This window comes from Perca flavescens, chromosome 5, assembly GCF_004354835.1.
Source record: "Perca flavescens isolate YP-PL-M2 chromosome 5, PFLA_1.0, whole genome shotgun sequence".
NCBI classification, from domain to species: domain Eukaryota; kingdom Metazoa; phylum Chordata; class Actinopteri; order Perciformes; family Percidae; genus Perca; species Perca flavescens.
Genome location: NC_041335.1, coordinates 23941169 through 23965490, shown reverse-complemented (window position 1 = coordinate 23965490; position 24322 = coordinate 23941169). Strand labels below are relative to the sequence as shown.

The 24322-nt window shown below is 40.8% G+C and overlaps 1 protein-coding gene across 2 annotated transcripts in view; it reads left to right on the top strand.

The window, feature by feature from the left end:
- The first annotated feature begins 3845 nt into the window (after nt 1-3845).
- The window catches only part of commd10 (COMM domain containing 10), a 66009-nt gene continuing 45532 nt past the window's right edge, over nt 3846-24322 (top strand). For both annotated transcript variants that reach the window (XR_003692589.1, XM_028578483.1), the window contains exons 1-5: nt 3846-4198; nt 5523-5613; nt 6333-6443; nt 7263-7418; nt 12402-12512. Coding sequence is in view for 1 of the 2 variants with exons in the window: in XM_028578483.1 (XP_028434284.1) it covers nt 4170-4198; nt 5523-5613; nt 6333-6443; nt 7263-7418; nt 12402-12512 (498 nt within the window). In the remaining variant the exon portion in view is untranslated. The remainder of the gene's footprint in view (nt 4199-5522; nt 5614-6332; nt 6444-7262; nt 7419-12401; nt 12513-24322) is intronic.

The window sequence follows — 24322 nt, the reverse complement described above, 5'->3', positions numbered from 1 at the left end:
CTGTTTTGCCATTTGAACACTTATTTGTAGATAAGGGCTGCAGATGATCCGTTTAACACCCTAAAACACTTACTCTTGATTTATTAATGACTGCAGATAGCTTAATGATGACTTATTAGAAAGTGAGAAACCCATAAGCATTTAGTATTGGATTACCAACATATAACTCATTACTAAAAAGAAAGGCTAAGCACCTGCCAATGGGATTTTGTAATAACCTTCTTATTATTACCTCCACTGACCTATTTATAAACCAAAACAAAAGCATTAGTTTTAGACTTTAAGCTCTTTATAAAGGGTGCCTTATCAGAGAGTGGTAGGCTACTAGTAAGTAGTGATAGAATGTAAGAAGTACATTTAGTCAAATACTGTTTAACAGTACAATTTGACACACTGGTACTTCCAGTATTTCCATTTTATGCTTCTTTCTACTTCTACAACTTTTACATTTCAGAGGAAATATTGTACTTTTTACTCCACTACATTTATTCGACACTTATAGTTACTTTTTATACAGTATAGAAAGACATATATGCTTATATATAATGCAGTACTATACTACTTATCTACCACACTAACAAACTACAACAATGAAATGCTCTTACATGTTTTGATGGCCACAGCCATGGTCACACAGCCATCTTAAAAGTGGTAGCCTCTTGCCTTTTGATTCTTTAAGTACATTTTGTGGATAATACAGCTGATAATGCTACTAGCGCTTGTGTTATTTACTTCTGCTGGATGTCGCACTAAAGTTCCAACAGCGGAATTGAGTTATTTTTTCTTCCCGCTTTCAATTAGGGATGGGGACTACTAAATTTAACTGATGTCCTTTTAAGCTATTTCCTCTGCATGCAAAATGTTATTAAACATATGGCAATTTATTGTTAAAATACAATACATAAGATGAGAAAAACAGCATTTTGTTGCCCACCTTCCATTGGGCACTGATCATTTCTATTACCATATAATACATCATTTAAAATGTATGATGGTGTGTCACCTCTAAAACTAAAACAACAAAAAATGATATCAAGTTGATGCAAATACAAAATATAAAATTAAATTACATGTTTCAGACAAAAAAAAACAACTAGTTGGCAGGATGTTGTGTTAATGTTCATAATACTGTTTATTGTGTACTGTCTGGATATTTGGACAAATTGTATTTTGATGCTTTGACAACATTGTTTTTGAAACTTCCATGCCAATAAAGCCCTTTTTACAATCCACTCATAAATGAGGTGGACACGGTGGTGTATGAAATGTTTTAAAAACCAATATTCATTTAGCAGGTCAAACATTTGTAGGAACTATGAACACTGTGCAACACAGACTTTTCAAAGATATACTGTTGCTAACAAAAATGTCAGTAATGCTGTAATATGAAGGGAAATAAAACGATGTGAGTTCACCAAAACTTCATAGCATTGTTGACAATGTACTACTTCCTTACAACAATATATTTTCATTGGTTCTTCTCCTGTGTGCTGCCAAGTCACGACTCATTCTGAAACCTCTCTCACATGTTTTGCACAAACATGGCTTTTCACCTGTATGGATTCTTGTATGGCTTTTCAATTCATATGTCAGACTGAATCTTTTCCCACAGGTGCTGCAAACAAATGGCTTCTCACCTGTATGCATTCTCATGTGGAGTATCAATTCACCACCTTGTCTGAAAGTTCTCCCACATATTTCACAAGAATACTGCTTCTCACCTGTGTGCATTCTCATGTGGACCTTCAAGGCACTGCCACCTCTGAAATTTTTTTCACGTTTTGCACAAATATGGCTTCTCGCCTGTGTGTGTTCTTGCGTGTTATTTCAATTGACCACTCTGTATGAAATCTTTCCCATGTTTCACACACAAATGGCTTCTCACCTGTGTGGATTCTCAAGTGTGCTTTCAATTTTGACAAACAGATAAAAGCTTTGCCACATTCGTCACATTTTAAAGACTTTTTACCTTTGTGAGTATTACTCAGTAGTATATCCGAGTATTTTTGAAATGGTAGAGTTGTATAGCTTGCTACTGTGACTTCTGCGTTTGGGATGTCTGTTCTTTGGATTTGGATCAGCATTTCTAGTTGATCCTCAGCTACATGATGGTTGGAAGAGAGGAGCTGGTGGTCACACACATAGGAGTCAACATAAAGGAATCAGTCTCCTGCTTTAATACAAGCTGCTCTTCCTCCTGTTCTTTAATCTGTGGAGACTCTGGGTCCTCTTGGTCCAGACTGGAGTTCCCTTCCTGAATACAGAGCTGCTGGTCAGCGAGAACCTCCTTCTCCCATGTACACATATGTTGCTGTGGGAGCTCTGAAGGGACAAAGGATAAAAGTAATAGTATACCGTTAACGTTACTATTGTTATGGTAAAGAATAAAATGCAGACATGCGATCACATTGTAACAAAATGTATTTTACAGCAACACCAGAGAACTTTTCCCGCTTCGGTCCCCCTACAGGTTGGAAGCGGAATTGTCCATTACGTTACATTAGGCAAGTTTGCTAGATCGGGTAGCGGATCTGTAGTTCTAATGAGACATAATGGGACAATTACGCTTCCAACCTGTAGGGGGACCAAAGCGGGAAAAGTTCTCTAGTGTTGCTTTACAAGGGGGTAAGCGTCTGTCAACAACCCATAGGTCCTATGGCGCCATTTTGATGCTACCAAACGATCACCCAACGTTAGCATCCCATTGACTGCCATTCATTTTGATGTCACTTTGACAGCGAATAACTTTACATCTGAAGCATTTAAAGACTTTATTTGTCCATTGTTTATTTCTAAAGAAACACGACAATGTGTAAAAGGCTCCATTACCTTGTACCTCACATTATGGCTCCACAGCAGACGTTTTTGTAAAAATAGGCTAACAATTGTGTCATAACCACGCGACTTACCGTCGCACAGTAGAGAAATTACCGTACAGTACAGGAGAAGCTTGCAGGCAGTTTTTACTTACATTAGCTGTTTAAGTTTATCTACTAATGTTAATGGTACTTTATTTGTCACATACACGTACATGTAGCGAAATTCATTCTCTGCATTTAACCCATCCCTCAAGGGAGCAGTGGGCAGCCCGGGGACCAACTCCAGATCTGAGCCAGTGCCTTGATCAAGGGCACTGCCTGGAGAACCTACTACATGTTTTTGATGGCGGGGAAACCGGAGCACCCGGAGGAAACCCACGCAAACATGGGGAGAACATGCAAACTCCACACAGAAAGGCGTACTTAAGTGTACTTATTCTGGCAATAAAACCTTTTCTGATTCTGATTCCATCAGAATTCCATCATTTTTTTTTTGTGTTTAAAAGTACTGGGTGGGCTATACAACCATAGTAGTGGAGGAAGTATTCAGATCCTCTACTTAAGTAAAAGTAGTGTAAAAAGTGTAAAATGTTACATAAGTAAAAGTATGTAAATATCATCAGAAAAATGTTACCAAAGTATTAAAAATAAAGTACTCAATGCTGAAAAATTCTCACATTTTAGAAACTGGAAACGATCAAAACAGTTCCGTTAATCAACTGTTTAATCGGCTAATCGTTTCAGCTGTAGCCTACTTCAAATTTGTACTTACAGTACTTGTAGGATACTTATGGTATACAATCCAAATGAAATTAAGTCATTTTGAGGCATACATAATCTTTTGGTGACAAGGTTAATGCGATAATCCCTTATTGGGTTGCTGCTCTAAAGATATCTAAAAAAAAAAAAAACGTAATAAAAGCAACTACAATGTATATAAACTGGGCGACCGAGGCTTACGCGCGCGCTCCAGCGGAGGGCAAATCACCGGCTCTGTTTGTCCATCACTTCTTCCGTAGTGACCCTTGTAGCACACACTTTGTGCGCAGCTTTTACGCAAACTACTCTTCAACCAGAGTTGCGCGTTGCTTTAAGGAATTTTTTGTCTTGACCGTTGTTGTATTAGGATACATCAGTGACAGACTTTTACTTATTTATCTCTACGGTTTATTTATTTTTCTCTGTCCTGTACTTCACTGGCACTGCACATTCTCGCGCAGCATTGACTGTCACGTGAGTCGTCTCGTGACAACAGGAAGAAGGAATGGCAACAGTGTAAGGATGCTGCTGCTGCTGCTTTGACACTTTTCAACTCTGGATTTTAATATCTGCAGAAAGCGACAGACAACAATGGCTTCTTTTATAAAAGAAACACAAAGGTGGGCTTTTTTAAAAAAAAAAATGTTATTCAAATAATAATTTCAGTAGCGTAACGTTAAGATACTTGTAGCCTAATCCAGAGACAGGAAGACATGCTTAAATGTATCAATATTGGGATTTGAGATTCATAAATGGACACTAGCAAACACGTTACACTAGTTTGGGGATGGTTTATGTTACTGCTATCATCATGAAACTGCGTCTTTATCAGAGTTTTTACATTTACGTGATTTGTGGCTTTTTTGGTAGCAAGCATTGTTTTGGATAGTAATGAAGTAGCTATACTTTAGTAACGTTACTGCTGTAAAACTTTGCGATACATGCATTCGCCTTGAGACATGTCTTCTAGTAAGACCACAGCATATCAGAGGGAAATATCAAAAGGGTTCAAGTTCAAGTTCACAACTTACTTTGCAGAAAGAGGTTTTCCAATTTAATGTAACTATGCTGCTTTGTTTTAAGTTGAAACTAGTAGTGTATAATATACACACTACTGCTGCCTACGCTGTATATATGTAACAGTATATATGTCGTGTGCATTTCACTGAAAAACATTTCAAATGTACAAACCGTTATTACAATTCCAACATGAGTTAAAAGTCACAATTATTCTGAATGGGTGCTGCTTACATGTGTCATAGTGGCTTATTATTTGAAGTGCTATGTGTTGATTGTGACTTAAAGTAGTTTTTCATTTTTAGTTTAATTGATTGCAATAATATAAGAAAGTCATTTTAGGATTCAAAGTCTACATACATACATACATACATACATACATACATACATACATACAGAGTCTCAAGAGTAAAACATCATGTAAGATTCATAAACTGGGCCTAAAGTCCACCATTCTTCAGAACTGATCATTTTATAGTAAATTTGCTTTGTTGTCTTACTATCTTTAATTTTTAATGCACATATGTGCACTAGTGAAATAGTTGTGTATACAGCATATTGACTCTGCAGTAGTATGTCTGTGTGCGCGCACTAGTCTTTATACTCAAGTGTATGTACACACTACCTCATTTTAGGCTGCTATGCACTCCTCACACTTGTACTGAAGCTCTTGTTTATCCTGTGAAACCTATTGCAATAGATAGAAGACACTACTGTTTGCTGTATGTTGTCACTGCTATATGTTTGTAGTTTATGTGTGTTTGTTATCAATGTATAGAGGTACCTTTGAATATCATTGACAGCCAGCGTTACATACCTTTCATGTATGACATCATACTCTGGCAATAAACTGATTCGCTTTCTTAACTAAAAGATCTAAGTGCTTTCTAGACCGCTGACACCACTACAACTCTTCTTTCCAAACAGCATAAAAGAAGCGGTGACTTTCATCAACGCTATTGATGAGAACAAGTTCTCCAGGCTGATCTCCCGCATCATACAAAAGCTTCATCTGAAGGTACAGAGACTGCACAGTGTTATCTGTGCCAAAGACAAGAGGCTTTTAAGGCTTTTGCTGCAACGCTGTAGTGCCAGAGAGAGCAGTGCATGCATAATGACTTACTGGAGCATCAGTCCCACTTGGCTCTAATGAATGCACACACATGCCTGTCCCTGTTGATCATGCTGTTTCTTCCACAAGAGCTGGTTCTAGCTGGCTGTCAAGGTGTCAGTCATTCATTCCAAGAACAATGTGTCTGATTACTACAATTTTTTGGGATTTGCTATGAGAAATGAATACACCTTTTGTTTATAAATAATATATAATGTAATAGTCATTTTGACATGTCATAGGATGAAAAGCACAGGTGCGACTAAAAAGATTAATACTGACTGTTTTTCATGATTTCTCCCTGACATTGCATCCTTTTATGGTTAATGTTATTAGTTTAATCTGCTCTTTAGCTGCTCTGACAAGCCAAGATGTCTGCTGTGAAAACCCCTTCTACTCCATTGTAGTTGTAAAAAAATTTCACATTACATTGAATTTAATTGGTTGCACATAATGCTGGCCTCTGACATCCACATGATCCATTCTACTCTTTCCTATTTTTTATTTTGAAAAGTTGTTGATTTCTCAACCAGAAAGCAGCTTTTCATTTATTTGTCAGTTCTTGAAAACAGTGATTTTTGGAGGCTCTTTTCACATGGACACAGTAAATTATGTTTTCTAAACAGGGAGAGCGGACATTCAGTGAAGAGGAGGAAGAAAAACTTCAGGCTGCCCTCTCATTGGATAAACAGGCTCTCAGTCTAGTCCTGGAAACAGCTGCCTTCATACTAGAGCAGGTGAGGGGTGGTCATTATTGTAAGGGTTGTACCTGATTTCATTGTTTAAAATGCAAATTTTACTAACTTGGAGTTTCTTGTATGTTTACTGCTTTGTTCTTTAAGAATATTCAATATTTTGAAGGGTTTAACATTAGGTATCAGATTTGATAGAGGAGGCCAGGTAAGAACGATGTTTTGTATGAAGATTAACATTGCTTTGGATTTGGGAAAGAATTTATATAATGACTCTAACCCACTTAAATATGTTGTTTCAGTGCATTTCACAGATTGTTTACATTACACAGAGTCATTTACCTGAGAAAAGTAGTCAGAAAAAATGTTTTAGGAAGTAGTAAATTACCATGAAAAGTGATAAAAAAAGTTATTATCTACAGTGAATGTGCAGGTGCTTCCAAGAAACCATTTACTGTATGGGTGCATGGCTTTGCCTGCCATGCTCATGAAAAGATACAAATTACCAAAGTTGGCCAAATATCTGTTATAATCTCTTTTATACTTTGCTTAAGTGTATACTTTCAATACATTTTATATATGTGTGTGTGTGTGTGTATATATATATATATATATATATATATATATATATAGCGCCTCACTCTAAAGAAAATAGAAGTTGGTATGTAGCTTTTGTGCCTGTTGGTGTGGAGCCCGTTTCTCCAGCTGGGGTCACTGTTGTATCGTGAATTGTTGTATTGTAGCAATGTTGAGTGTTAGGGGTAAATAGGAATAGGACTGTAAGAGTGATCTGTGACATGGGTAAAACATGTTAGAAATTATTATAAAGTTCCTACTCTAACCCATATCTCCTCTCCTCTGTAGGCAGTGTATCATAATGTAAAGCCGGCCTCTCTACAGCAACAGCTGGAGGGGGTTCATCTAAACCCAGACAAGGCTGAGGTGTTCTCTCAAACCTGGGCCAGTTCTGGACCTGAGCTGGTGGAGAAACTAAAGCACAATACCTTTGCCCCAAAGAAGGTAGGCTAATAAACATGTTTATTATTTTGTTTCTGTTTGTCAGCACTAACTCTGAACCTTGCCTACACAAACTACCACCATTTTACCTAAACCTTACCATGTTTCTTAACCCAAGTGTAAGATTAATCCTCTCCCAGACACAAGCCTACTTTTCACACTATTTTCTTTTTGAACTGAGCAATGTTTAGTGAGACATAGTCTCTTGATACTAAATTGAGAATCAACATCCGACTATCCATATCAAACCTGACCTTCTGTTGTGTAAATTAATTCCAGCTGTTTTGATTAGACTTCTTTGTTTCGTAGCTCACACAAGTGGTCACATACATTTTAAAAACGTGTTCCTCTATATGTATATGAATTTGTTGCTGCAAGGATTTATACCTTTGCCATATATGTATATGTGTTGATTAAGCACTGACACTTCAAACAGCATTCCTTACAAAGCCAAGGGATTTAAGATCTAACACAGTAAATAAGCAGCATGTACGCATCAATCACACTATGCTGGAGTTGTTGCTGCTGTCGTACATGAAGACATCTCACCTGCCTGGGTCTTGCAAGTCATCTTTCTCTCCCCCATGAATTTGTTGCTGCCAGCAGAATGCTGTGGCAGCCATTGATCCTTGACACAACCTCCACTACATAACTGACATGTATATGTTTTCTCATTACCTTTTTCTCAATAGAAAGCAGGGTATTGTGTTTAGTCATTTCTTGAGTAAGATGATTGCCACGTTTACATGTTATATAACTTTGCCATTCAAGTAAACACACTAAGGGCCCTATCTTGCACTCAGCGCAATTGCCTTTGTACACCGATGCATGTATCATTCCTCGCACAGCTGACTTTTCCCTCCACAGACGCACGTCGGTAAATTAGGGAATGTATTTGCGCTCCTGGGGGCGGTTTAGCGAAAAGACGAGGCGTGTTCAGGCGCAAACGTTCCCTGGTGCTATATTGCAGTTTCAGAAAACAATTCCGCCACACACCAGGAAACACCTGGTCTAAAGTCAGTGGCGCGTTACTATTTTAGGGGCGCATGCTTGGCCATGTAGCGTGTGCACAACACGCATACACTTTGCTTCTCTCATGCACGGACGCAGCAGTTTTGCATTTTTGCAAACCATACATAATTACAAGGAAAAATATTACTGAAAATGCGCTTCAGGTGTTCGGATAGGTCAGGAGGCACTTTACAGTACAGTGATGAAAAAGTCGCAGCATTCTTTGTGGCAAGAATCATGGATGTGTTGATGACATAAACGAGGAAATATTAGAGGATTTAAGGAGACGTGATGTTGAGCTACGGTGGGATTGGACACTCCGGCGGGATCTGGTCCGGGAGTAATGCGCGATGCGCTCCTGGTGGACGGAGATAGAGTGGGGGGAGGAGGAAGGGGCACAACCGGAGCAGGTGGTGCGTTTGGAGGCCCACGCTCCATGGCTGCAGCAATCCTCTCCAGGAGATGGAGATGCGCCCAAGAGGCCGCAGCAACATCGCCACCCGGTCAAGACGGACATTTATTACTTTGCCGCATCCCAGACAGCTCCCGCTGGTGTGCGCCAGGTAAATCCGCCGTCATAATAGCAATCCGCCATGGAACAAGCGCGCCTGCTCTTAAAGGGAATGTGAGATGACGCTCTGATTGGTTTATTGCACATTACGCCCAAACCACACCTAGCTACTTCAGACCAACCCATTTTAGATTTGCGTCGGGCGCAAGACTCATTCATCCCGCCGGTATAAAAGCAACAGCGCCCGAGATCCGCCCACAAAGCTACTTTCACGTTTGATACTTGGGTTTCAGATCATTAAAATAGGGCCCTAAATGCCACATTGTCATTCCTTACTCATATTAGCTGAATATGATATGTCATAAAATTAATCAAACTAAAGGTGAACTATGGACAGAGAAGTTAGTCTCTCAGTACTGTTGACAAATGCATGTTTTGTCATCCACAAATAAAAACAAGATTTACAAATGTGTATGACGATTTGTGAGTAATTTATCGGTGTTCACAAATGCATTTTCCAAACTACAAATCCCAACCAATTTGAACAAATGTCAGTATTCAACTTATATATATATATATTTTCAACTTCAAGTTCATTCATCTAATAACAAGACTTTAATGCATTTATTTAGTGAGACCAATTTCTCTCCATAGCAAGATTCAAGATTTTGATTTGCCATTTGTGCATACACCAAACAGTCCATGCAAATAGGAATTCTTGTGCAGACTCTTTGAGTCAAGTAAAAAAAGAGTTAAGGGCAAAGATAAGCACACCGACTAAGATAGAAAAAGATTACACAAGGTAAATAAAATAAAATAAGACAAAAAAAACTTAGAGGCTATACAAACGAGTGCAAAAAATATAACATTATGAATACTGTCACTGGAGTATGAGTACTACTGTAAATCAGGAGGGGAGTAGAGTAGAAGTAATACTTATACATTATACAGGTTATAAACACTATCCTAATCCTTAAAACACATTTTTGATTTGGTCCTTTGGTAGTTGAAATTTGAAATTAGTCCTTTTGGTTGTGATTTTTATATAAGCCGTTACAGGTTTCTACCACACCCTCGCATGCATTTTTGTATTTCTTCAATAGATTTGTTTTCATGTTCTGTGAAACAAATACACCAAAATAAACTATCCTAAGGGTTCTGTGACAACTGTGGGGGATATTGCATTTGTCACGAGAATAAATATTGCAAATATAGTGATCATTGTTGAGGTGCACTACTCATTTTAAATGTACTCACTCGGCTGGACTTGTTAGTCTTTATGTTGGCCAGTTGTCTGATTGATTAGCCCAGTTCCTGTTTTAATCAACTCTGCTCTTTACAGAGAATAAGAGATTTGTCTTTGTCTGCAGTAAACAGTGATTATTCCTTTGATTACCAGCTTTACAACACAGCTACCAGAAATATTAACACAATGGAGCAGGAAATACAGCAGTACATTAGACTGGAAATATATTAATATGGTATTGTGTGCTAGTTGTCATTGATTTGTCTTTTATTTAGTCATTTCTGTTTTATATAATAATAAAATACAGCATATGTATTTATTTCAATTTATTTATTTTGGTTCATTTCTTTAAATGTATTTATTTGGATATACTGGATGTAAAATCAGTAACCCATCATATTGTGTTGTTTATTCATGCTAATGTGGATGCTGTTCCAGTTAGGATTAATGTGGCCCAGCCCTTCCTCACCTCACACCTGTCCTCTACAGCCGTGGAAGCATCCAGACCCAATAAGTCACACATGGTTTATTATTATGGCCTCTCTCTGCATCATAAAACAGTTAACTGCCCTGCCTTGACTCAGTGCTGCTCATCTATCACACTGCTACAGCTGACTGAGACTGAGAGTAATAGTCTGGCAACATGCAGCTTGGAAACAAGGTGCAAATTTAAACTTTGAGGAGATTAAGCAAAGTTCTACAAAAGTAAATCTTGATAACCATGATCATTACCATATTCAAGTGTGATACCGGTAATACAGTGATTTATTGCGATCATGTTTGCTATAGGTCATCTGGCCAGCAAACAAGCCATTAATATTAATAACTCGTGAATACTCAATTTTCGTCTAAAAAACTTGTTATTCTTTAAAGACTAGGTTTGCAGTCTCATCTTCATAAAACTGGAAGACCAACTTGAGAAAGTCACAGCTTATCATAAATGACCTGACAATAAGTCAGAAAATCTAGAACAAATCAGAGCTGCAACAATTAGTCGATTAAAGGTCCCATGACATGGTGCTCTTTCGGTGCTTTTATATAGACCTTAGTGGCCACCTAATACTGTATCTGAAGTCTCTTTCCCGAAATTCAGCCTTGGTGCAGAATTACAGCCACTAGAGCCAGTCCTACAATGAGCTTTCCTTAGTATGGGCCATTTCTGTGTCTGTAGCTATTGAGGAGGAGAGAGACCAACTGCCACTTTGCTCGTTTGAAAGCCATGATGTCTCTCTCTCATGGGTGGGCAAAATTCCCTGGGCGGGCAAAGCAGAGAAAGGGGAGGTAACCTTGCTCTTTATGACCTCATAAGGAGAAAGATTCCAGATTGGCCCATCTGAGCTTTCATTTTCTCAAAGGCAGAGCAGGATACCCAGTGCTCGGTTTATGCCTATTGCCATTTCTAGCGACTGGGGGACCATAGGCAGGCTGGTGGAACGCATATTAATGTTAAAAAACCTGAAATGTTTTTTTTTTTTGAAAAGTGAAATTTTCATGCCATGGGACCTTTAATCAATTAGTTAATTGATAGAAAATGTATCTGCAACTATTACGATAATGAAATAATTCGATGCCAGGTTGTCAAATGTGAGAATTTGCTGCTTTTCTCGGTCTTACATTGTAGTACTCTAGGATACCGTGATTTATAGACCAATAATAATAATAATAATAATAATAATTATAATAATAATAATAATAGGCAGATTAATTGATAATGGAAATAGTTGTTCTATGCAGCCCTAGAACAAACTCACACACTCTAACACGTCTGAGTTACAGAGGAAAGGTCAAAAAGTTATTATCATTATTTTCAACAGTTTGCTTGGCAGTGTTTTCGATTTGCACATTTCCATTTATGATAATTATATTATAATAAAGTTAATTATTATAGCACTTATCAAAATCAACATTTACAAAGTGCTTTGCAAACATATAGAATTAATTAAAACAATAAGAATAATCAAGTAACGGTAAAAAATGTAGGTCAAATAGTGAGAACATAATAGAGAAACAGCACTAATAAAATGTTAATATATACATAAATAAATATACCTATTTCTTTCAGAAATCTTCCACTGTTATTTTGTTGGAAAATGTCCACCTTAAAGTTTTTTTCACACAGTCTTTGAAAATGTGTCTAAGATGTATTAAATTGAAGTGCGAGGCTTTAATACAACTATGTCAATATTAAAGAAAGACTGGCTCCATTTGTGTGTTGCAGCTGGAGTATGTCGGCTGGCAGTTGAACCTGCAGATGGCCCAGTCCAGCCAAGCCAGACTGAAGTCTCCCAGTGCTGTCCTCCAACTGGGGCTCCGCAATGAAGACTCTGAGGTGTGAACCGACACACACACACACACACACACACACACACACACACACACAGACACAGAGAGCTCGGTTGCCCATGACCCCCACTCCAACCTTGTGCCAACCTAATACATTAAAATGCATACTGTTTCAAAATGGAGCGTTTGGCTGAAAGGGTTGAGTATCCTAGAACCTGGCACAACGATGGTTAGTTAAGGCTCACACTATAAAATGTTGGCTAGCTTCAGTTCTTGTTTAAGCTACCGCACACACATTTAGAAGATTAAGGTTTGCTTTTTCAGATGCTTTCTTAGTCATATTGTAATAAGCAGATTCAGAGGTGAACGTGAAGTTTGAAGCAAGAAACACACACACACACACACACACACACACACACACACACACACACACACACACACACACACACACACACACACACACACACTCTATGAGTACATAATCAGTATGCACGCCTGTCATTATCCTTGCTCTGCTTCTCTTACCATTCACACTAACTACATACAAAAAAAACTTATTATCCACTGTAATCAGAGACCAGTTCTGTGTTTATGCCAAATGAGAAGCATCTCCAGTCTGTTCCTCTTTCTTTGCTAATAGACGGTAATCCCACTAGTGTCTGTCTTGACCCAGAGGTAGACGTACATCTGGCTCCAAAGTAACTGAAGTGTAAAGACCAGAGATCAGGGAGCTTGTTATCTGAAACCTCCAGGGTGTATTTGTTCTCTTGAGAGACTTTCAGTGTAGCTAGAATTGGACAGTCTGTGCATTTTTTTGGAGGGTTGTATTCTAACTAGCATTGAACTGTATCCATTTATGCACAGTTCAGGCTTATTTACAATATGTTTTAGTCTAGATGTCTGCCATATGGGCGTTATTAGTGATGCTTAGATATGGTTTACTTATTTATATTCTTAATACTCAATATTTGCATATAGATATTAGTGTTAATAATTAATTTAAAGCAAATTATTTTGGTGCAGCATCCCAATGAAGCCTTGTCCTAAATATTTGTATGCATGAAAGGAAAGGACTAAGAAAGATGATACCAATATGGTTTTGATTCTTGAGTTTCCAGTGTAGCATGTTCCCATTCATTTGTATTCAGTAGTGCTGTTTGGATCCCAATTAGCTAATGCTATGTAGTTACTCTAATAGCCAAGACCTCATGAGCCTCCCTTACTCATTTCTTTCGTTTCCACTGAGAGAAGGATTGCTCTGTTGCTATAGCAAAAGAAGTGAGAACGCAATAGGCTGTTTCTTTTTTCACATTAAATGATTTCCAGCCAGTATGTGATTTGATTGAAATTTCTTTGATCTTGTCTTAATGTTTTCATTAAGACATGTTTTCTAACAATCTTAAATATGCCCACGAACTTAGTGAGATAAAATTAATCAAGTGCTGTTGATGTTTTGACATATTTTTGAAATACATTGTGCAGATTGTAAATGCTACAAAGGATGGCAATTTTAGTTACAGTATGGCTGGTTTCTTTTTAAAGCAGTTTTGGTCTCAAAATGGTGGGACTGATTATCCCCCGAGCCTGGATAGTGTTGTTCCAGCTGACTAGTCAAGTGTCTTTCTTGCACGCTGCTTTGTATTCAGTCCCTTGAGAACGCCGGCTCAGTCTAAACGTGGAATTAGGCATGGCATTTTCAAATTGTTGCCGTATTAAATCTGGGCCTATAGGCGTAAGCTAGAAAAAAATATATGTTCTTCTTTAACTTTGTGAATGCGACAGCATTTGGAATTATTCTTTGTTTTTGAATGTCTTCTGCTGTGTTTTCCCTAGGCTAGCAGAACAGGCATGAATTTATTTAAATCCACTTACACAATTCCCCTTGTGGGAGGAGATAGCTGGGGGGCTAAAACAAGGCTGGTTAAAAGTGTAGAGGGATCAACTTCACCGAACATTACTGAGCTGCACATCCTCTGGTGAGCTACAGGGGGCACTGTTGTCTCACAGGTTGGAAAGCATCCCTAAAGGGCAGTAAAGTATTGAGAGTAGTGAGAGATGGATAGGATACCTCGTTTAACTTTGTATTAAAGCAGTTTGAGTGGGCACAGTGTTTTTTTAAAATTTGATTTCCATTGGTATTTTCAGATTAGAGTTTCCTGACAGTAAGTTTGTTTTCTTCCCAACTCTTTGAGAATTGCTCAGCTCAACTTCTGGAATGTCAAAACACTGCGATGACTGTGAATAGAAGTAAATTTCAGCTGCAAGTGTCATACTAATTACAAGGCAGATTTTTAACATCCTCATTGCCAACTGTCTAAAAGAGAAGGAAAGGCAAAAGTGCAAATAGGAGAAATTAGACAGGGGTCAGGGGAGGGGGGCATATAAGTGCTCTCCCTTATATAGGAGAGGAAGCAAATATGAAAGCACATAGGGGGTAAAATAATGAAGATGAAGAGGATAAAGGAAAGAAAATGAAAGAAAAGAAAAGGAAGGCGAGGGTGGCCGTCTGCATATTATTGATTGCTTGGAACCCAAGTGGAGAGTCAGAGACTCTCCCATCTGACCAGCCTCCCTCATTAACACTCTCCCTGAGGAGGAGGAGGAGGAGGATGACTGCCAGGGAGCTTCACATCTCCTTCACCAAACAATATTTGGCATACAGAATATGTACAGTACAGTGGAGGAGATTTTAGGAGACATATTTGGACGAATAAGGGAACTGCTTTTTAGGATTTTCTGTTTTTAATTGAAGCATTTGTGATGGGAATTTCTTTTATAATATTTCCCCCTCTCTCTCCCAAATGTGGTGACCAACAGCATACATTATTGTATATCACTGTCTCTGCTTCCGTGCAATAGTAAGTGTAGAACCCCACCCAGGGGAGGTGCTTTTTTCTTTAAACTGAATTTGTATCGGTTTCAGTGGAAAGTTGCTGTACTGAGGAAGCATTTCAGTACGTCTGCACACATGTAAATGTCCTTACTCCTACCCCTCAAAGGATGGGTGGGAATGGCCTCTTTCATTATAGGTAGGAAATGAGACCTGTTGCTACGCTTGTTTGTTATTCCAAGGATAAACAGCTGAGTCATTAAAATACCTAGGATTTAATATAATATATAATATATATGTGTATATATGAAAATAGGATTGGACTATGCATGGGAGGAAGAAGATGAGAATGCAGGGGAAGGTGATAAGAAGGACGAAGGATAGAGGAAAACAGGGGAATGACAACCAAGAGATAACAATGGAAGAGGATAAAGAGGAATAGAAGGATTGGGAGGCGAATGAAACGTGTGGAGGAAGTTTGTGTAAATGTCCTTCAATCCATTGTTGTTTACGCAAGCTATGGATTAATGTCAGTTTAGTAGTGGTAATAATAGTAGTATGTACTGTATGGGATGTCTCTTCACCTCAGGCACTTACAGTTGTAGTTACTAATGGTGTGCAGAGTTTCCCATTGTCCCAAACACACACAAAAACAATCTGTACTTTTATCTTTGTTTTAAGAGAGTTTTTGCTAAACATGCATCTACACTCTATCCATCCATCCATCCATCTTTGTCCGCTTATCCGGTATCGGGTCGCGGGGGGAGCAGCTCCAGCAGGGGACCCCAAACTTCCCTTTCCCGAGCAACATTAACCAGCTCCGACTGGGGGATCCCGAGGCGTTCCCAGGCCAGGTTGGAGATATAATCCCTCCACCTGGGTCTTCCCCGAGGCCTCCTCCCAGCTGGACGTGCCTGGAACACCTCCCTAGGGAGGTGCCCAGGGGGCATCCTTACCAGATGCCCGAACCACCTCAACTGGATCCTTTCGAAGAGAAGGAGCAGCGGCTCTACTCCGAGCTCCTCACGAATGACTGAGCTTCTCACCCTATCTTTAAGGGAGACGCCAGCCACCCTCCTGAGGAAACCCATTTCGGCCGCTTGTACCTTGGATCTCGTTCTTTCGGTCATGACCCAGCCTTCATGACCATAGGTGAGGGTAGGAACGAAAACTGACCGGTAGATCGAGAGCTTTGCCTTCTGGCTCAGCTCTCTTTTCGTCACAACGGTGCCATAAATTGAATGTAATACCGCACCCGCTGCGCCGATTCTCCGACCAATCTCCCGCTCCATTGTCCCCTCACTCGCGAACAAATCCCCAAGGTACTTGAACTCCTTCACTTGGGGTAAGGACTCATTCCCTACCTGGAGAGGGCACTCCATCGGTTTGCCGCTGTGGAGTTGTTTGACTACATCAGTGACCTCCGCCTGGGAAATTGACAATGATCCCCCATCATCCTCCAGCTCTGCCTCTAACATAGAGGATTCAGGAGTTCCTCAAAGTGCTCCTTCCACCGCCCTATTACCTCTTCAGTTGAGGTCAACAGTGTCCCATCCTTACTGTACACAGCTTGGATGGTTCCCCGCTTCCCCCTCCTAAGGTGGCAAACAGTTTTCCAGAAGCACCTTGGTGCCGACCGAAAGTCCTTCTCCATGTCTTCTCCAAACTTCTCACACACCCGCTGCTTTGCCTCTTTCACGGCAGAGGCTGCAGCCCTTCGGGCCCTTCGGTACCCTGCAACCGCCTCCGGAGTCCTCTGGTATAACATATCCCGGAAAGACTCCTTCTTCAGTCGGACGGCTTCCCTGACCACCGTTGTCCACCACGGTGTTCGTGGGTTACCGCCCCTTGAGGCACCTAAGACCCTAAGACCACAGCTCCTCGCCGCAGCTTCAGCAAGGGAAACTTTGAACATTGTCCACTCGGGTTCAATGCCCCCAGCCTCCACAGGGATGCACGAAAAGCTCCGCCGGAGGTGTGAGTTGAAAGTCTGTCGGAAAGGGACCTCCTCCAGACGTTCCCAATTTACCCGCACTACCCGTTTGGGCTTACCAGGTCTGTCCAGAGTCTTCCCCCACCCCCTGACCCAACTCACCAACAGATGGTGATCAGTTGACAGCTCCGCCCCTCTCTTCACCCGAGTGTCCAAAACACACGCCCTCAGATCAGATGAAACGATTATAAAATTGATCATTGACCTTTGGCCTAGGGTGCTCTGGTACCAAGTACACTTATGAGCATCCCTATGTTCGAACATGGTGTTTGTTATAGACAATCCATGACTAGCACAGAAGTCCAACAACAAACAACCACTCTGGTTTAGATCAGGGAGGCCGTTCCTCCCAATCACGCCTCTCCATGTGTCTCCATCATTGCCCACGTGTGCGTTGAAGTCCCCCAGCAGAACAATGGAGTCCCGCAGTGGAGCCCCATGCAGGACTCCAGTCAAGGTCTCCAAGAAGGCCGAATACTCCGAACTCCTGTTTGGTGCATATGCACAAACAACAGTCAGAGTTTTCCCCCCCCACAACCCGCAGGCGTAGGGAGGCGACCCTCTCGTCCACCGGGGTAAACTCCAACGTAGCGGCGCTCAGCCGGGGGCTTGTGAGTATCCCCACACCCGCCCGGCGCCTCACACCCTGGGCAACTCTGGAGAAGAGTCCAACCCCTATCCAGGAGTATGGTTCCAGAACCGATACTATGCGTAGAGGTAAGCCCCACCAGATCTAACCGGTAGCGCCCACCTCCCGCACCAGTTCCGGCTCCTTCCCCACAGAGGTGACGTTCCACGTCCCCAGAGCCAGCGTCTGCTGCCCGGGTCTGGTCCGTCGAGGCCCCTGACCTTCACTGCCACCCGTGTGACAACGCACCCGACCCCAGCGGTTCCTCCCACAGGTGGTGGGCCCATGGGCTGGAGAGATGGGAGCCACGTAGCTTTTTCGGGCTGTGCCCGGCCGGGCTCCGTGGCAAACCCGGCCACCAGGCGCTCGCCGACGAGCCCGCCATCTGGGCCTGGCTCCAGACGGGGGCCCTGGGCTTCCTCCGGGCAGGGTCACTCCATCTCTACCTCGTTTATTCATTGGGGTTTTTGAACCATTCTTTGTCTGGCCCCTCACCTGAGACCACTTTGCCATGGGAGACCCTACCAGGAGCACACAGCTTCAGACAACACAGCCCTCAGGTTCACTGAGACACACAAACCTCTCCACCACGATAAGGTGATGGTTCACGGAGAGGACTCTACACTCTAGATTTAGGTATTTTAACAGCAAATACCTTGAAATAGAAGTACACAATCCACCCATTTTAATTCTGAGGTGTGTTGTCTGCAGATGCTTGATCTTTGTGGGATAAAGCTGTGCTTGAAGAGAAGCAAGTTAAAAAGCCGATAGTGTCTCTTGACACTAAACATGTTATTGTGCAGCTAATCCCTCAATTTATATCTGTGCTGCTTATGCTCTCTTGCTGAGTGGATGGCAATTTAAGTATTTCCAACTCTCATGTATTTCTGATGAAGCTACACAGTGTAAAATGTTTGGATGAATGAGAAATGCAGTGAGCAGGCATTAAGTGGTAATCAGAGAATCATTTTTTGATCAGCTTTTTATTAAGCATAAACATATAGAACATATAGAAAACAAATAGGTCAGAGAACAAGCAAAAAGTAGCTTGAAATAAGACAAAAAGCTGTGTCAGCTTGGGACACAACCCCCTGAATTGGGACACAGCTAAAGATAATAACAGGGACTTTATGAAAAATATATGATTGAGCTAAGCGTGAGGGCCATTAGTCACATTTCAAATATTTGGCCACAGAATCAGCAGCAAAGCGTTAATAATGCATTCAGTTGCACAATTAAATTGTGCAGTAGAAAGCTCCAGGTACAGTATTAGTAGTAGTATATTACAGGCAGAAAAGAATAAATTCAAAGTTTGATGGAGAGATAATGAGGAGGCTTTTAATGAGTGGATTTCATATTCTTAGCAGTACAGTTAGCCCAGTCTCTTCTTGTTGTTTTAAAATGCTGCCTAGCATTGACAAATCATTTGGGGAAAAGACAGCTATGGTGGTGGGCACCGTCATGGACTACAGTTGACGTTATACTGTAAGAACCACTATGTTCCAGAAATATGCAACAGGCAGGCATCCCATATCATGTGGAGGAATGAAACCAGGGCTGTCATTGGGCATCATTGGCTGCAAAAGGAGTCATCTAACTCAGTGGTTTCCAACCTTTTTGGCTTGTAAACGAGATGTAAAAGTAGATCAACCCCTCAACAGAGGTTACGTAGTTCTAATAACTGTGAGCACCTTAAGCAAAGAGTTTGGTTAGTTTAAATAGTTTCTAGAGGCTTAAAGTGATGGTTCGGAGTAATTTCACCCTAAGGTCCTTTGCACCATGACCTCGAGCCAAACACCCCCCCAGAAGCTTTTTTCACCTGGGTCGAACATTGGGAGAGTTAGCGTAGAGTAGCGTTAGTGATATCTGGGAAATATCTGGAAAGGAGATGGAGACTGAACAAATGCTGAGTACAATGAGTTCAGACTAATGCAGCTTTATTCACACAACAAACAAACATATTTTCATGAAAGAGAGAACAGTTGACATGCACCAAATGTATATGCCAAGGTTTCTCCTAGAAAGGAAGATAACCATGTGTACACCATAGTGAGCATGTACCCATAGTGTCTCTACGAACATCAGAATAACTCCTCCTTTTTACTTTTTGTCCTCACAAACTTCAAGCTATCTATTTCAGTGCAACAGTTTACTCTTAAACTACACCTTTTATGGCACGTGCTCCTAATAGATTCCCACATTCCTGGCTCCAATTCCTCTGTGTGAAAGTTGTACCCAAACTCATAATAGATTCTACACATTCCTGTGGGTGAAGGTTGTCCCCAGACTAACCTTCTTGTGTAGTACACTACATACAAGATATAAAATACATTTGAAACATGTAGGCTGAAATATCCAACCTATTAGTTAGCGTAGAGTAGCGTTATCAGCTGAATAGCTTAGCGCAGGGGCTAATGGTTCCACGTTTGTATCTCGTAAGTTACCCCACTAATAATGCCTGAAATTATACCAAACGTCTACAGTAGTACAAATAGGTTACGTATGCACTCATGAAACGATGGATTGGAAAGTTTGTAAGTACACCAGAAGTTTATGAACACTTGCCTGCTCTCCTCTGCTAGCTGCTGCTGCTACTACCTGCAGTAAGACGAGTGCTTAGGGCCGTCTACAAATTACTACACCGAAAAGATATACAACAAAAATATTTATTAATTTAATGATTAAATAAGGTAATGTCTCCAAACTTACCTCAATTATTACTTGTCTCCTGCTAGTTATACTACAGCACTTACTTAAAAAAAAAAAAAAGTTAAATTAAAAAATATTTTTGTTGCATCTCTTTTCGGTGTTGTAATTTGTAGACGGCCCTAAGCACTCGTCTTACTGCCGGCAGCAGCAACAACAACAGCAGAGAGCAGAAGCCAGCAGGCAAGTGTTATTTACATAAACTTCTGGTGTACTTACAAACTTTCCAATCCATCGTTTTATGAATACATAACCTATTTGTACTACTGTAGACGTTTGGTATCATTTCGGGCATTATTAGTGGGGTCATTTACGAGATATACAAACATGGATCCATTAGCCCCTGCGCTAAGCTATTCAGCTGATAACGCTACTCTACGCTAACTCTCCCAATGTTCGACCGGGTGAAAAAAGCTTCTGGGGGGTGTTTGGCTCGAGGTCATGGTGCAAAGGATCCTAGGGTGAAATTACTCCGAACCTTCACTTTAAAGAGGTAAAGCTACAAAGTATTTTACAAGAAAAAAAAATCAAGATTCTCCAAAAAATATGGAGCGACCCTTTACATTCTTCTTGTGACTCCTGTGTGTGCTACTCTATGTAAAACACTGTGATGTGCTTGGGGCACCCTGACCGTATAGTAAAATGCTGACTCATTCTCTTCTTCTCTCATCTTCTTTTTTTAATCCAAAACATGTACACACAAGTACACACTGATGTTGCTTTGATGAGTCTGAGAGTTGAAATCCCTTGCCAGTCATGGTGTCTCTCTCTCTTTCTGCGTCTCAGTCCTTTGGCATTAGAATGAGCCACTGCTCTGCCGACTAAGAGTAGGGTGACATTCATAATACAGAACATCCACTTGCAAAGGCAGCCACCGCCGATTTCAATATTTATTGTGGACACGCTAGGCCGCAAAGGCACGGGGTAAGAGCAAGTCAGCTAATGTAGCTTCCACATGCTGGCTCAGACTTCAAAGGACATGTTTAACTGATAGCTTTAGACATACTTGATGAGAATTGATAAGCAAAGCTCTTTTGAGTTTCAAACCGCCAAAGGGAAAAATTAACTAAATGCAAGACGAAATCTGAAAAAAAATAACCCCAGATTTTTCTTGTGTTTCTACTATAGCCCTGGAACATTCAATCAAAATTTGCGAGCAAGGACAGCTTTTTCCCACAGTGGGAGTACTCAATTTACTTGATAGGACACTAAAGTTGATAGTTGATAATGAACTTGAGAATGACTTTGTAGACTGTTGTAGCATTTTGATTCAAAGACTAGCACCCCCTTATTTGTTTCATCTCCAGTCCTCCAGTTTCTAACTTCTCAAATGTTAGTATTTACAGTTTTTGTCTGTTTTGTATAATTTCAAATTGAATAGGTTTGGTTTTTTTTCACCGTTAGCCAGACAAACTAAGCAATTTAAAGACTTCATTTTAGGCATTTTTACAATTTCTCACATTTTGTAGAATACAGTGTCAAGAGTTTAGTTGCAGCCTTACTCCAACCCTTTACATGGAGCGCAGAGGTTAAAGGTCAGGGTCAACACCTCCTAGCTGGTAGATATACAGTGTTTGGCTCCAGGTTATTTCAGCATAGTTTTTATGCAATTTCTTTTGGGCTTTTCTGCCTTTAATGGACAGGACAGAGGAGAAAGGGGAGAGAGAGGGGGAAGACATGCAAGAAATTGTCACAAGTCAGAGTCGAACCCTGGAGCTCTGCATCGAGGCATAAACCTCTAAATATAATGTGCGCTTGCTCTACCCACTGTTCCAACCCGTGCACATTACGCAATTGTTTTTGACTCAGAGACTTGTGCCCTGGACTTCTTTTCAATGTCTGGTCTCCCTATTTCACCGCCTCTAATTTTTCAATACAAATTAAATTAAAAAGTAAACTTTCCTGCATCTTAATTTCACACAGGTCTTTGTGAAATGTCACATTGTACATCCAAATCATTATATAGAAGACACAAAACTGTAGTTTGTCAACTGTCCATTTATTGTAGCCGCCTAAAACAAGCGACTTTGTGTCTGTGAAAAGTGCTATATAAATTAAATGTATTATTATTATTATTATTATTATTATTAAAACAAGAAAATAAATGTTTCTTTCCCTTGCTGTTACAGAAGTCGTTCAGTATACTTTCAGACAAATGTGGGACTTAAATAATAGTTCCAGCTGTATATTGTTTCAGATTTCTCATAGGAGGAGTGTCTGAAAGCATCATAGAATCCCTGCTGTTAATTGTACTCATTCATTCACAAGTGCTTCTGAATTGTCAGAAAGATCATATTTCTGCCAGATCAGAGTCTAGCTACCTCAGCATATGCGCTGCTTCTTTTTTCCAGCCTCTTCCTATTTTATTGATTCCAAAAATAATGTCATAATGCAATTCTTCCTTTTCCCCCCCCCTTTTTTGTGACTTATTCATGAGTGAATCTTTCATTTGTTGTTTGAAATATTTGTGTCAAGTTGTCCCCAGCTAACTCCGAATTATAAGCCAACTTATTCTAGTTTGTGGGAACCTGCTTGTTTTTGTTATCAAAGCATCAGACATGAAAGACTTTCCTTCTTGTGATTCTCATTTATTTTCTCTGTTCTGGCTTACAGCAACAGTGTTGTAATCACGAAGGAACGGAAGCTCTTTGTTTGAAGGCACACACGCTTGCATGAAAATACACAGGCATGTACACACACGCACACAAATTGAGCCCTCCTATTGAAGGCTGTGATTTTATTTAACACTGTGTGATGAGGAATGCAATTAAACATCCCATTTTGACTTCTGCGAGGAGGTGCTGTGATCAGAGGGTCCCTGAACATCCCTCCCTGCCTCACGTGGGCCCATCAAATCGGCTTCACGAGCAGCAGGCCAAACTTTAAACGCAACTCAAAGCTTCCCTGACGAGTTATGTAAAGCCCTGTTCCTGCCTCCCACATGCTCTTGTCATGTAAACCCAACAAACAACACACCGAGAGTTGATCCAACCTTTTCATTGATCATCTGAGGGATTACATGGCCCGATCAATATATTGGAGAGCTCTCATGTAAATGCTACCACGTTCAAATCCTTCGCACCAAGCCACCCACCAGCCAGGAGGTACAAAGGCAGCTTTGTCTCAGTCTCTACTTGCCTGGCTCTACATGTCCCAAGATGCTTTGTTGCTTTGTGTGCACATCTTTTTAAGGGTCTCCCTTTCTCTCTCCATCTCTCTGTCTCTTTCTCCATCTCTCCCTGGCCCTCCTCCTTTCCCACTGGTGATTTGTTTTTCTCCTGGGGGATTTGGGATCCCATTCATTGAGAGTACATTGTTCGGCTCTTATCCATTCCAGAGGATGGGCCCCGAGAGGCAGAATGGGTGACTGTGGGTGCTTTCGTCTCTCCCTTCCCTCTCTCTCCCCCTGCTCGTCGCCACCCCGCTTCTTGCTCCTTGCCATACGATGATGTCATGGCTTTTATTTTCTCCGGGGCTACCCATTGATTCTCTCTCCCTATTACACACTCTCTGTATCTCCCTCATCCAGCCCCCTACCTCCCCTAACTTCCACTCCTGTTTCCCTCAGCCAGTCCCTTTCCCAGATTCTTTTGCCTCTCAAAAGCCGCCTGGGGGATTTAGGATTTTTGGATGTTGTGTAGCACACCCACGGTACATGCTTGACACCCAGATAGGGAAGCCATCAACGCCGCAAATCCA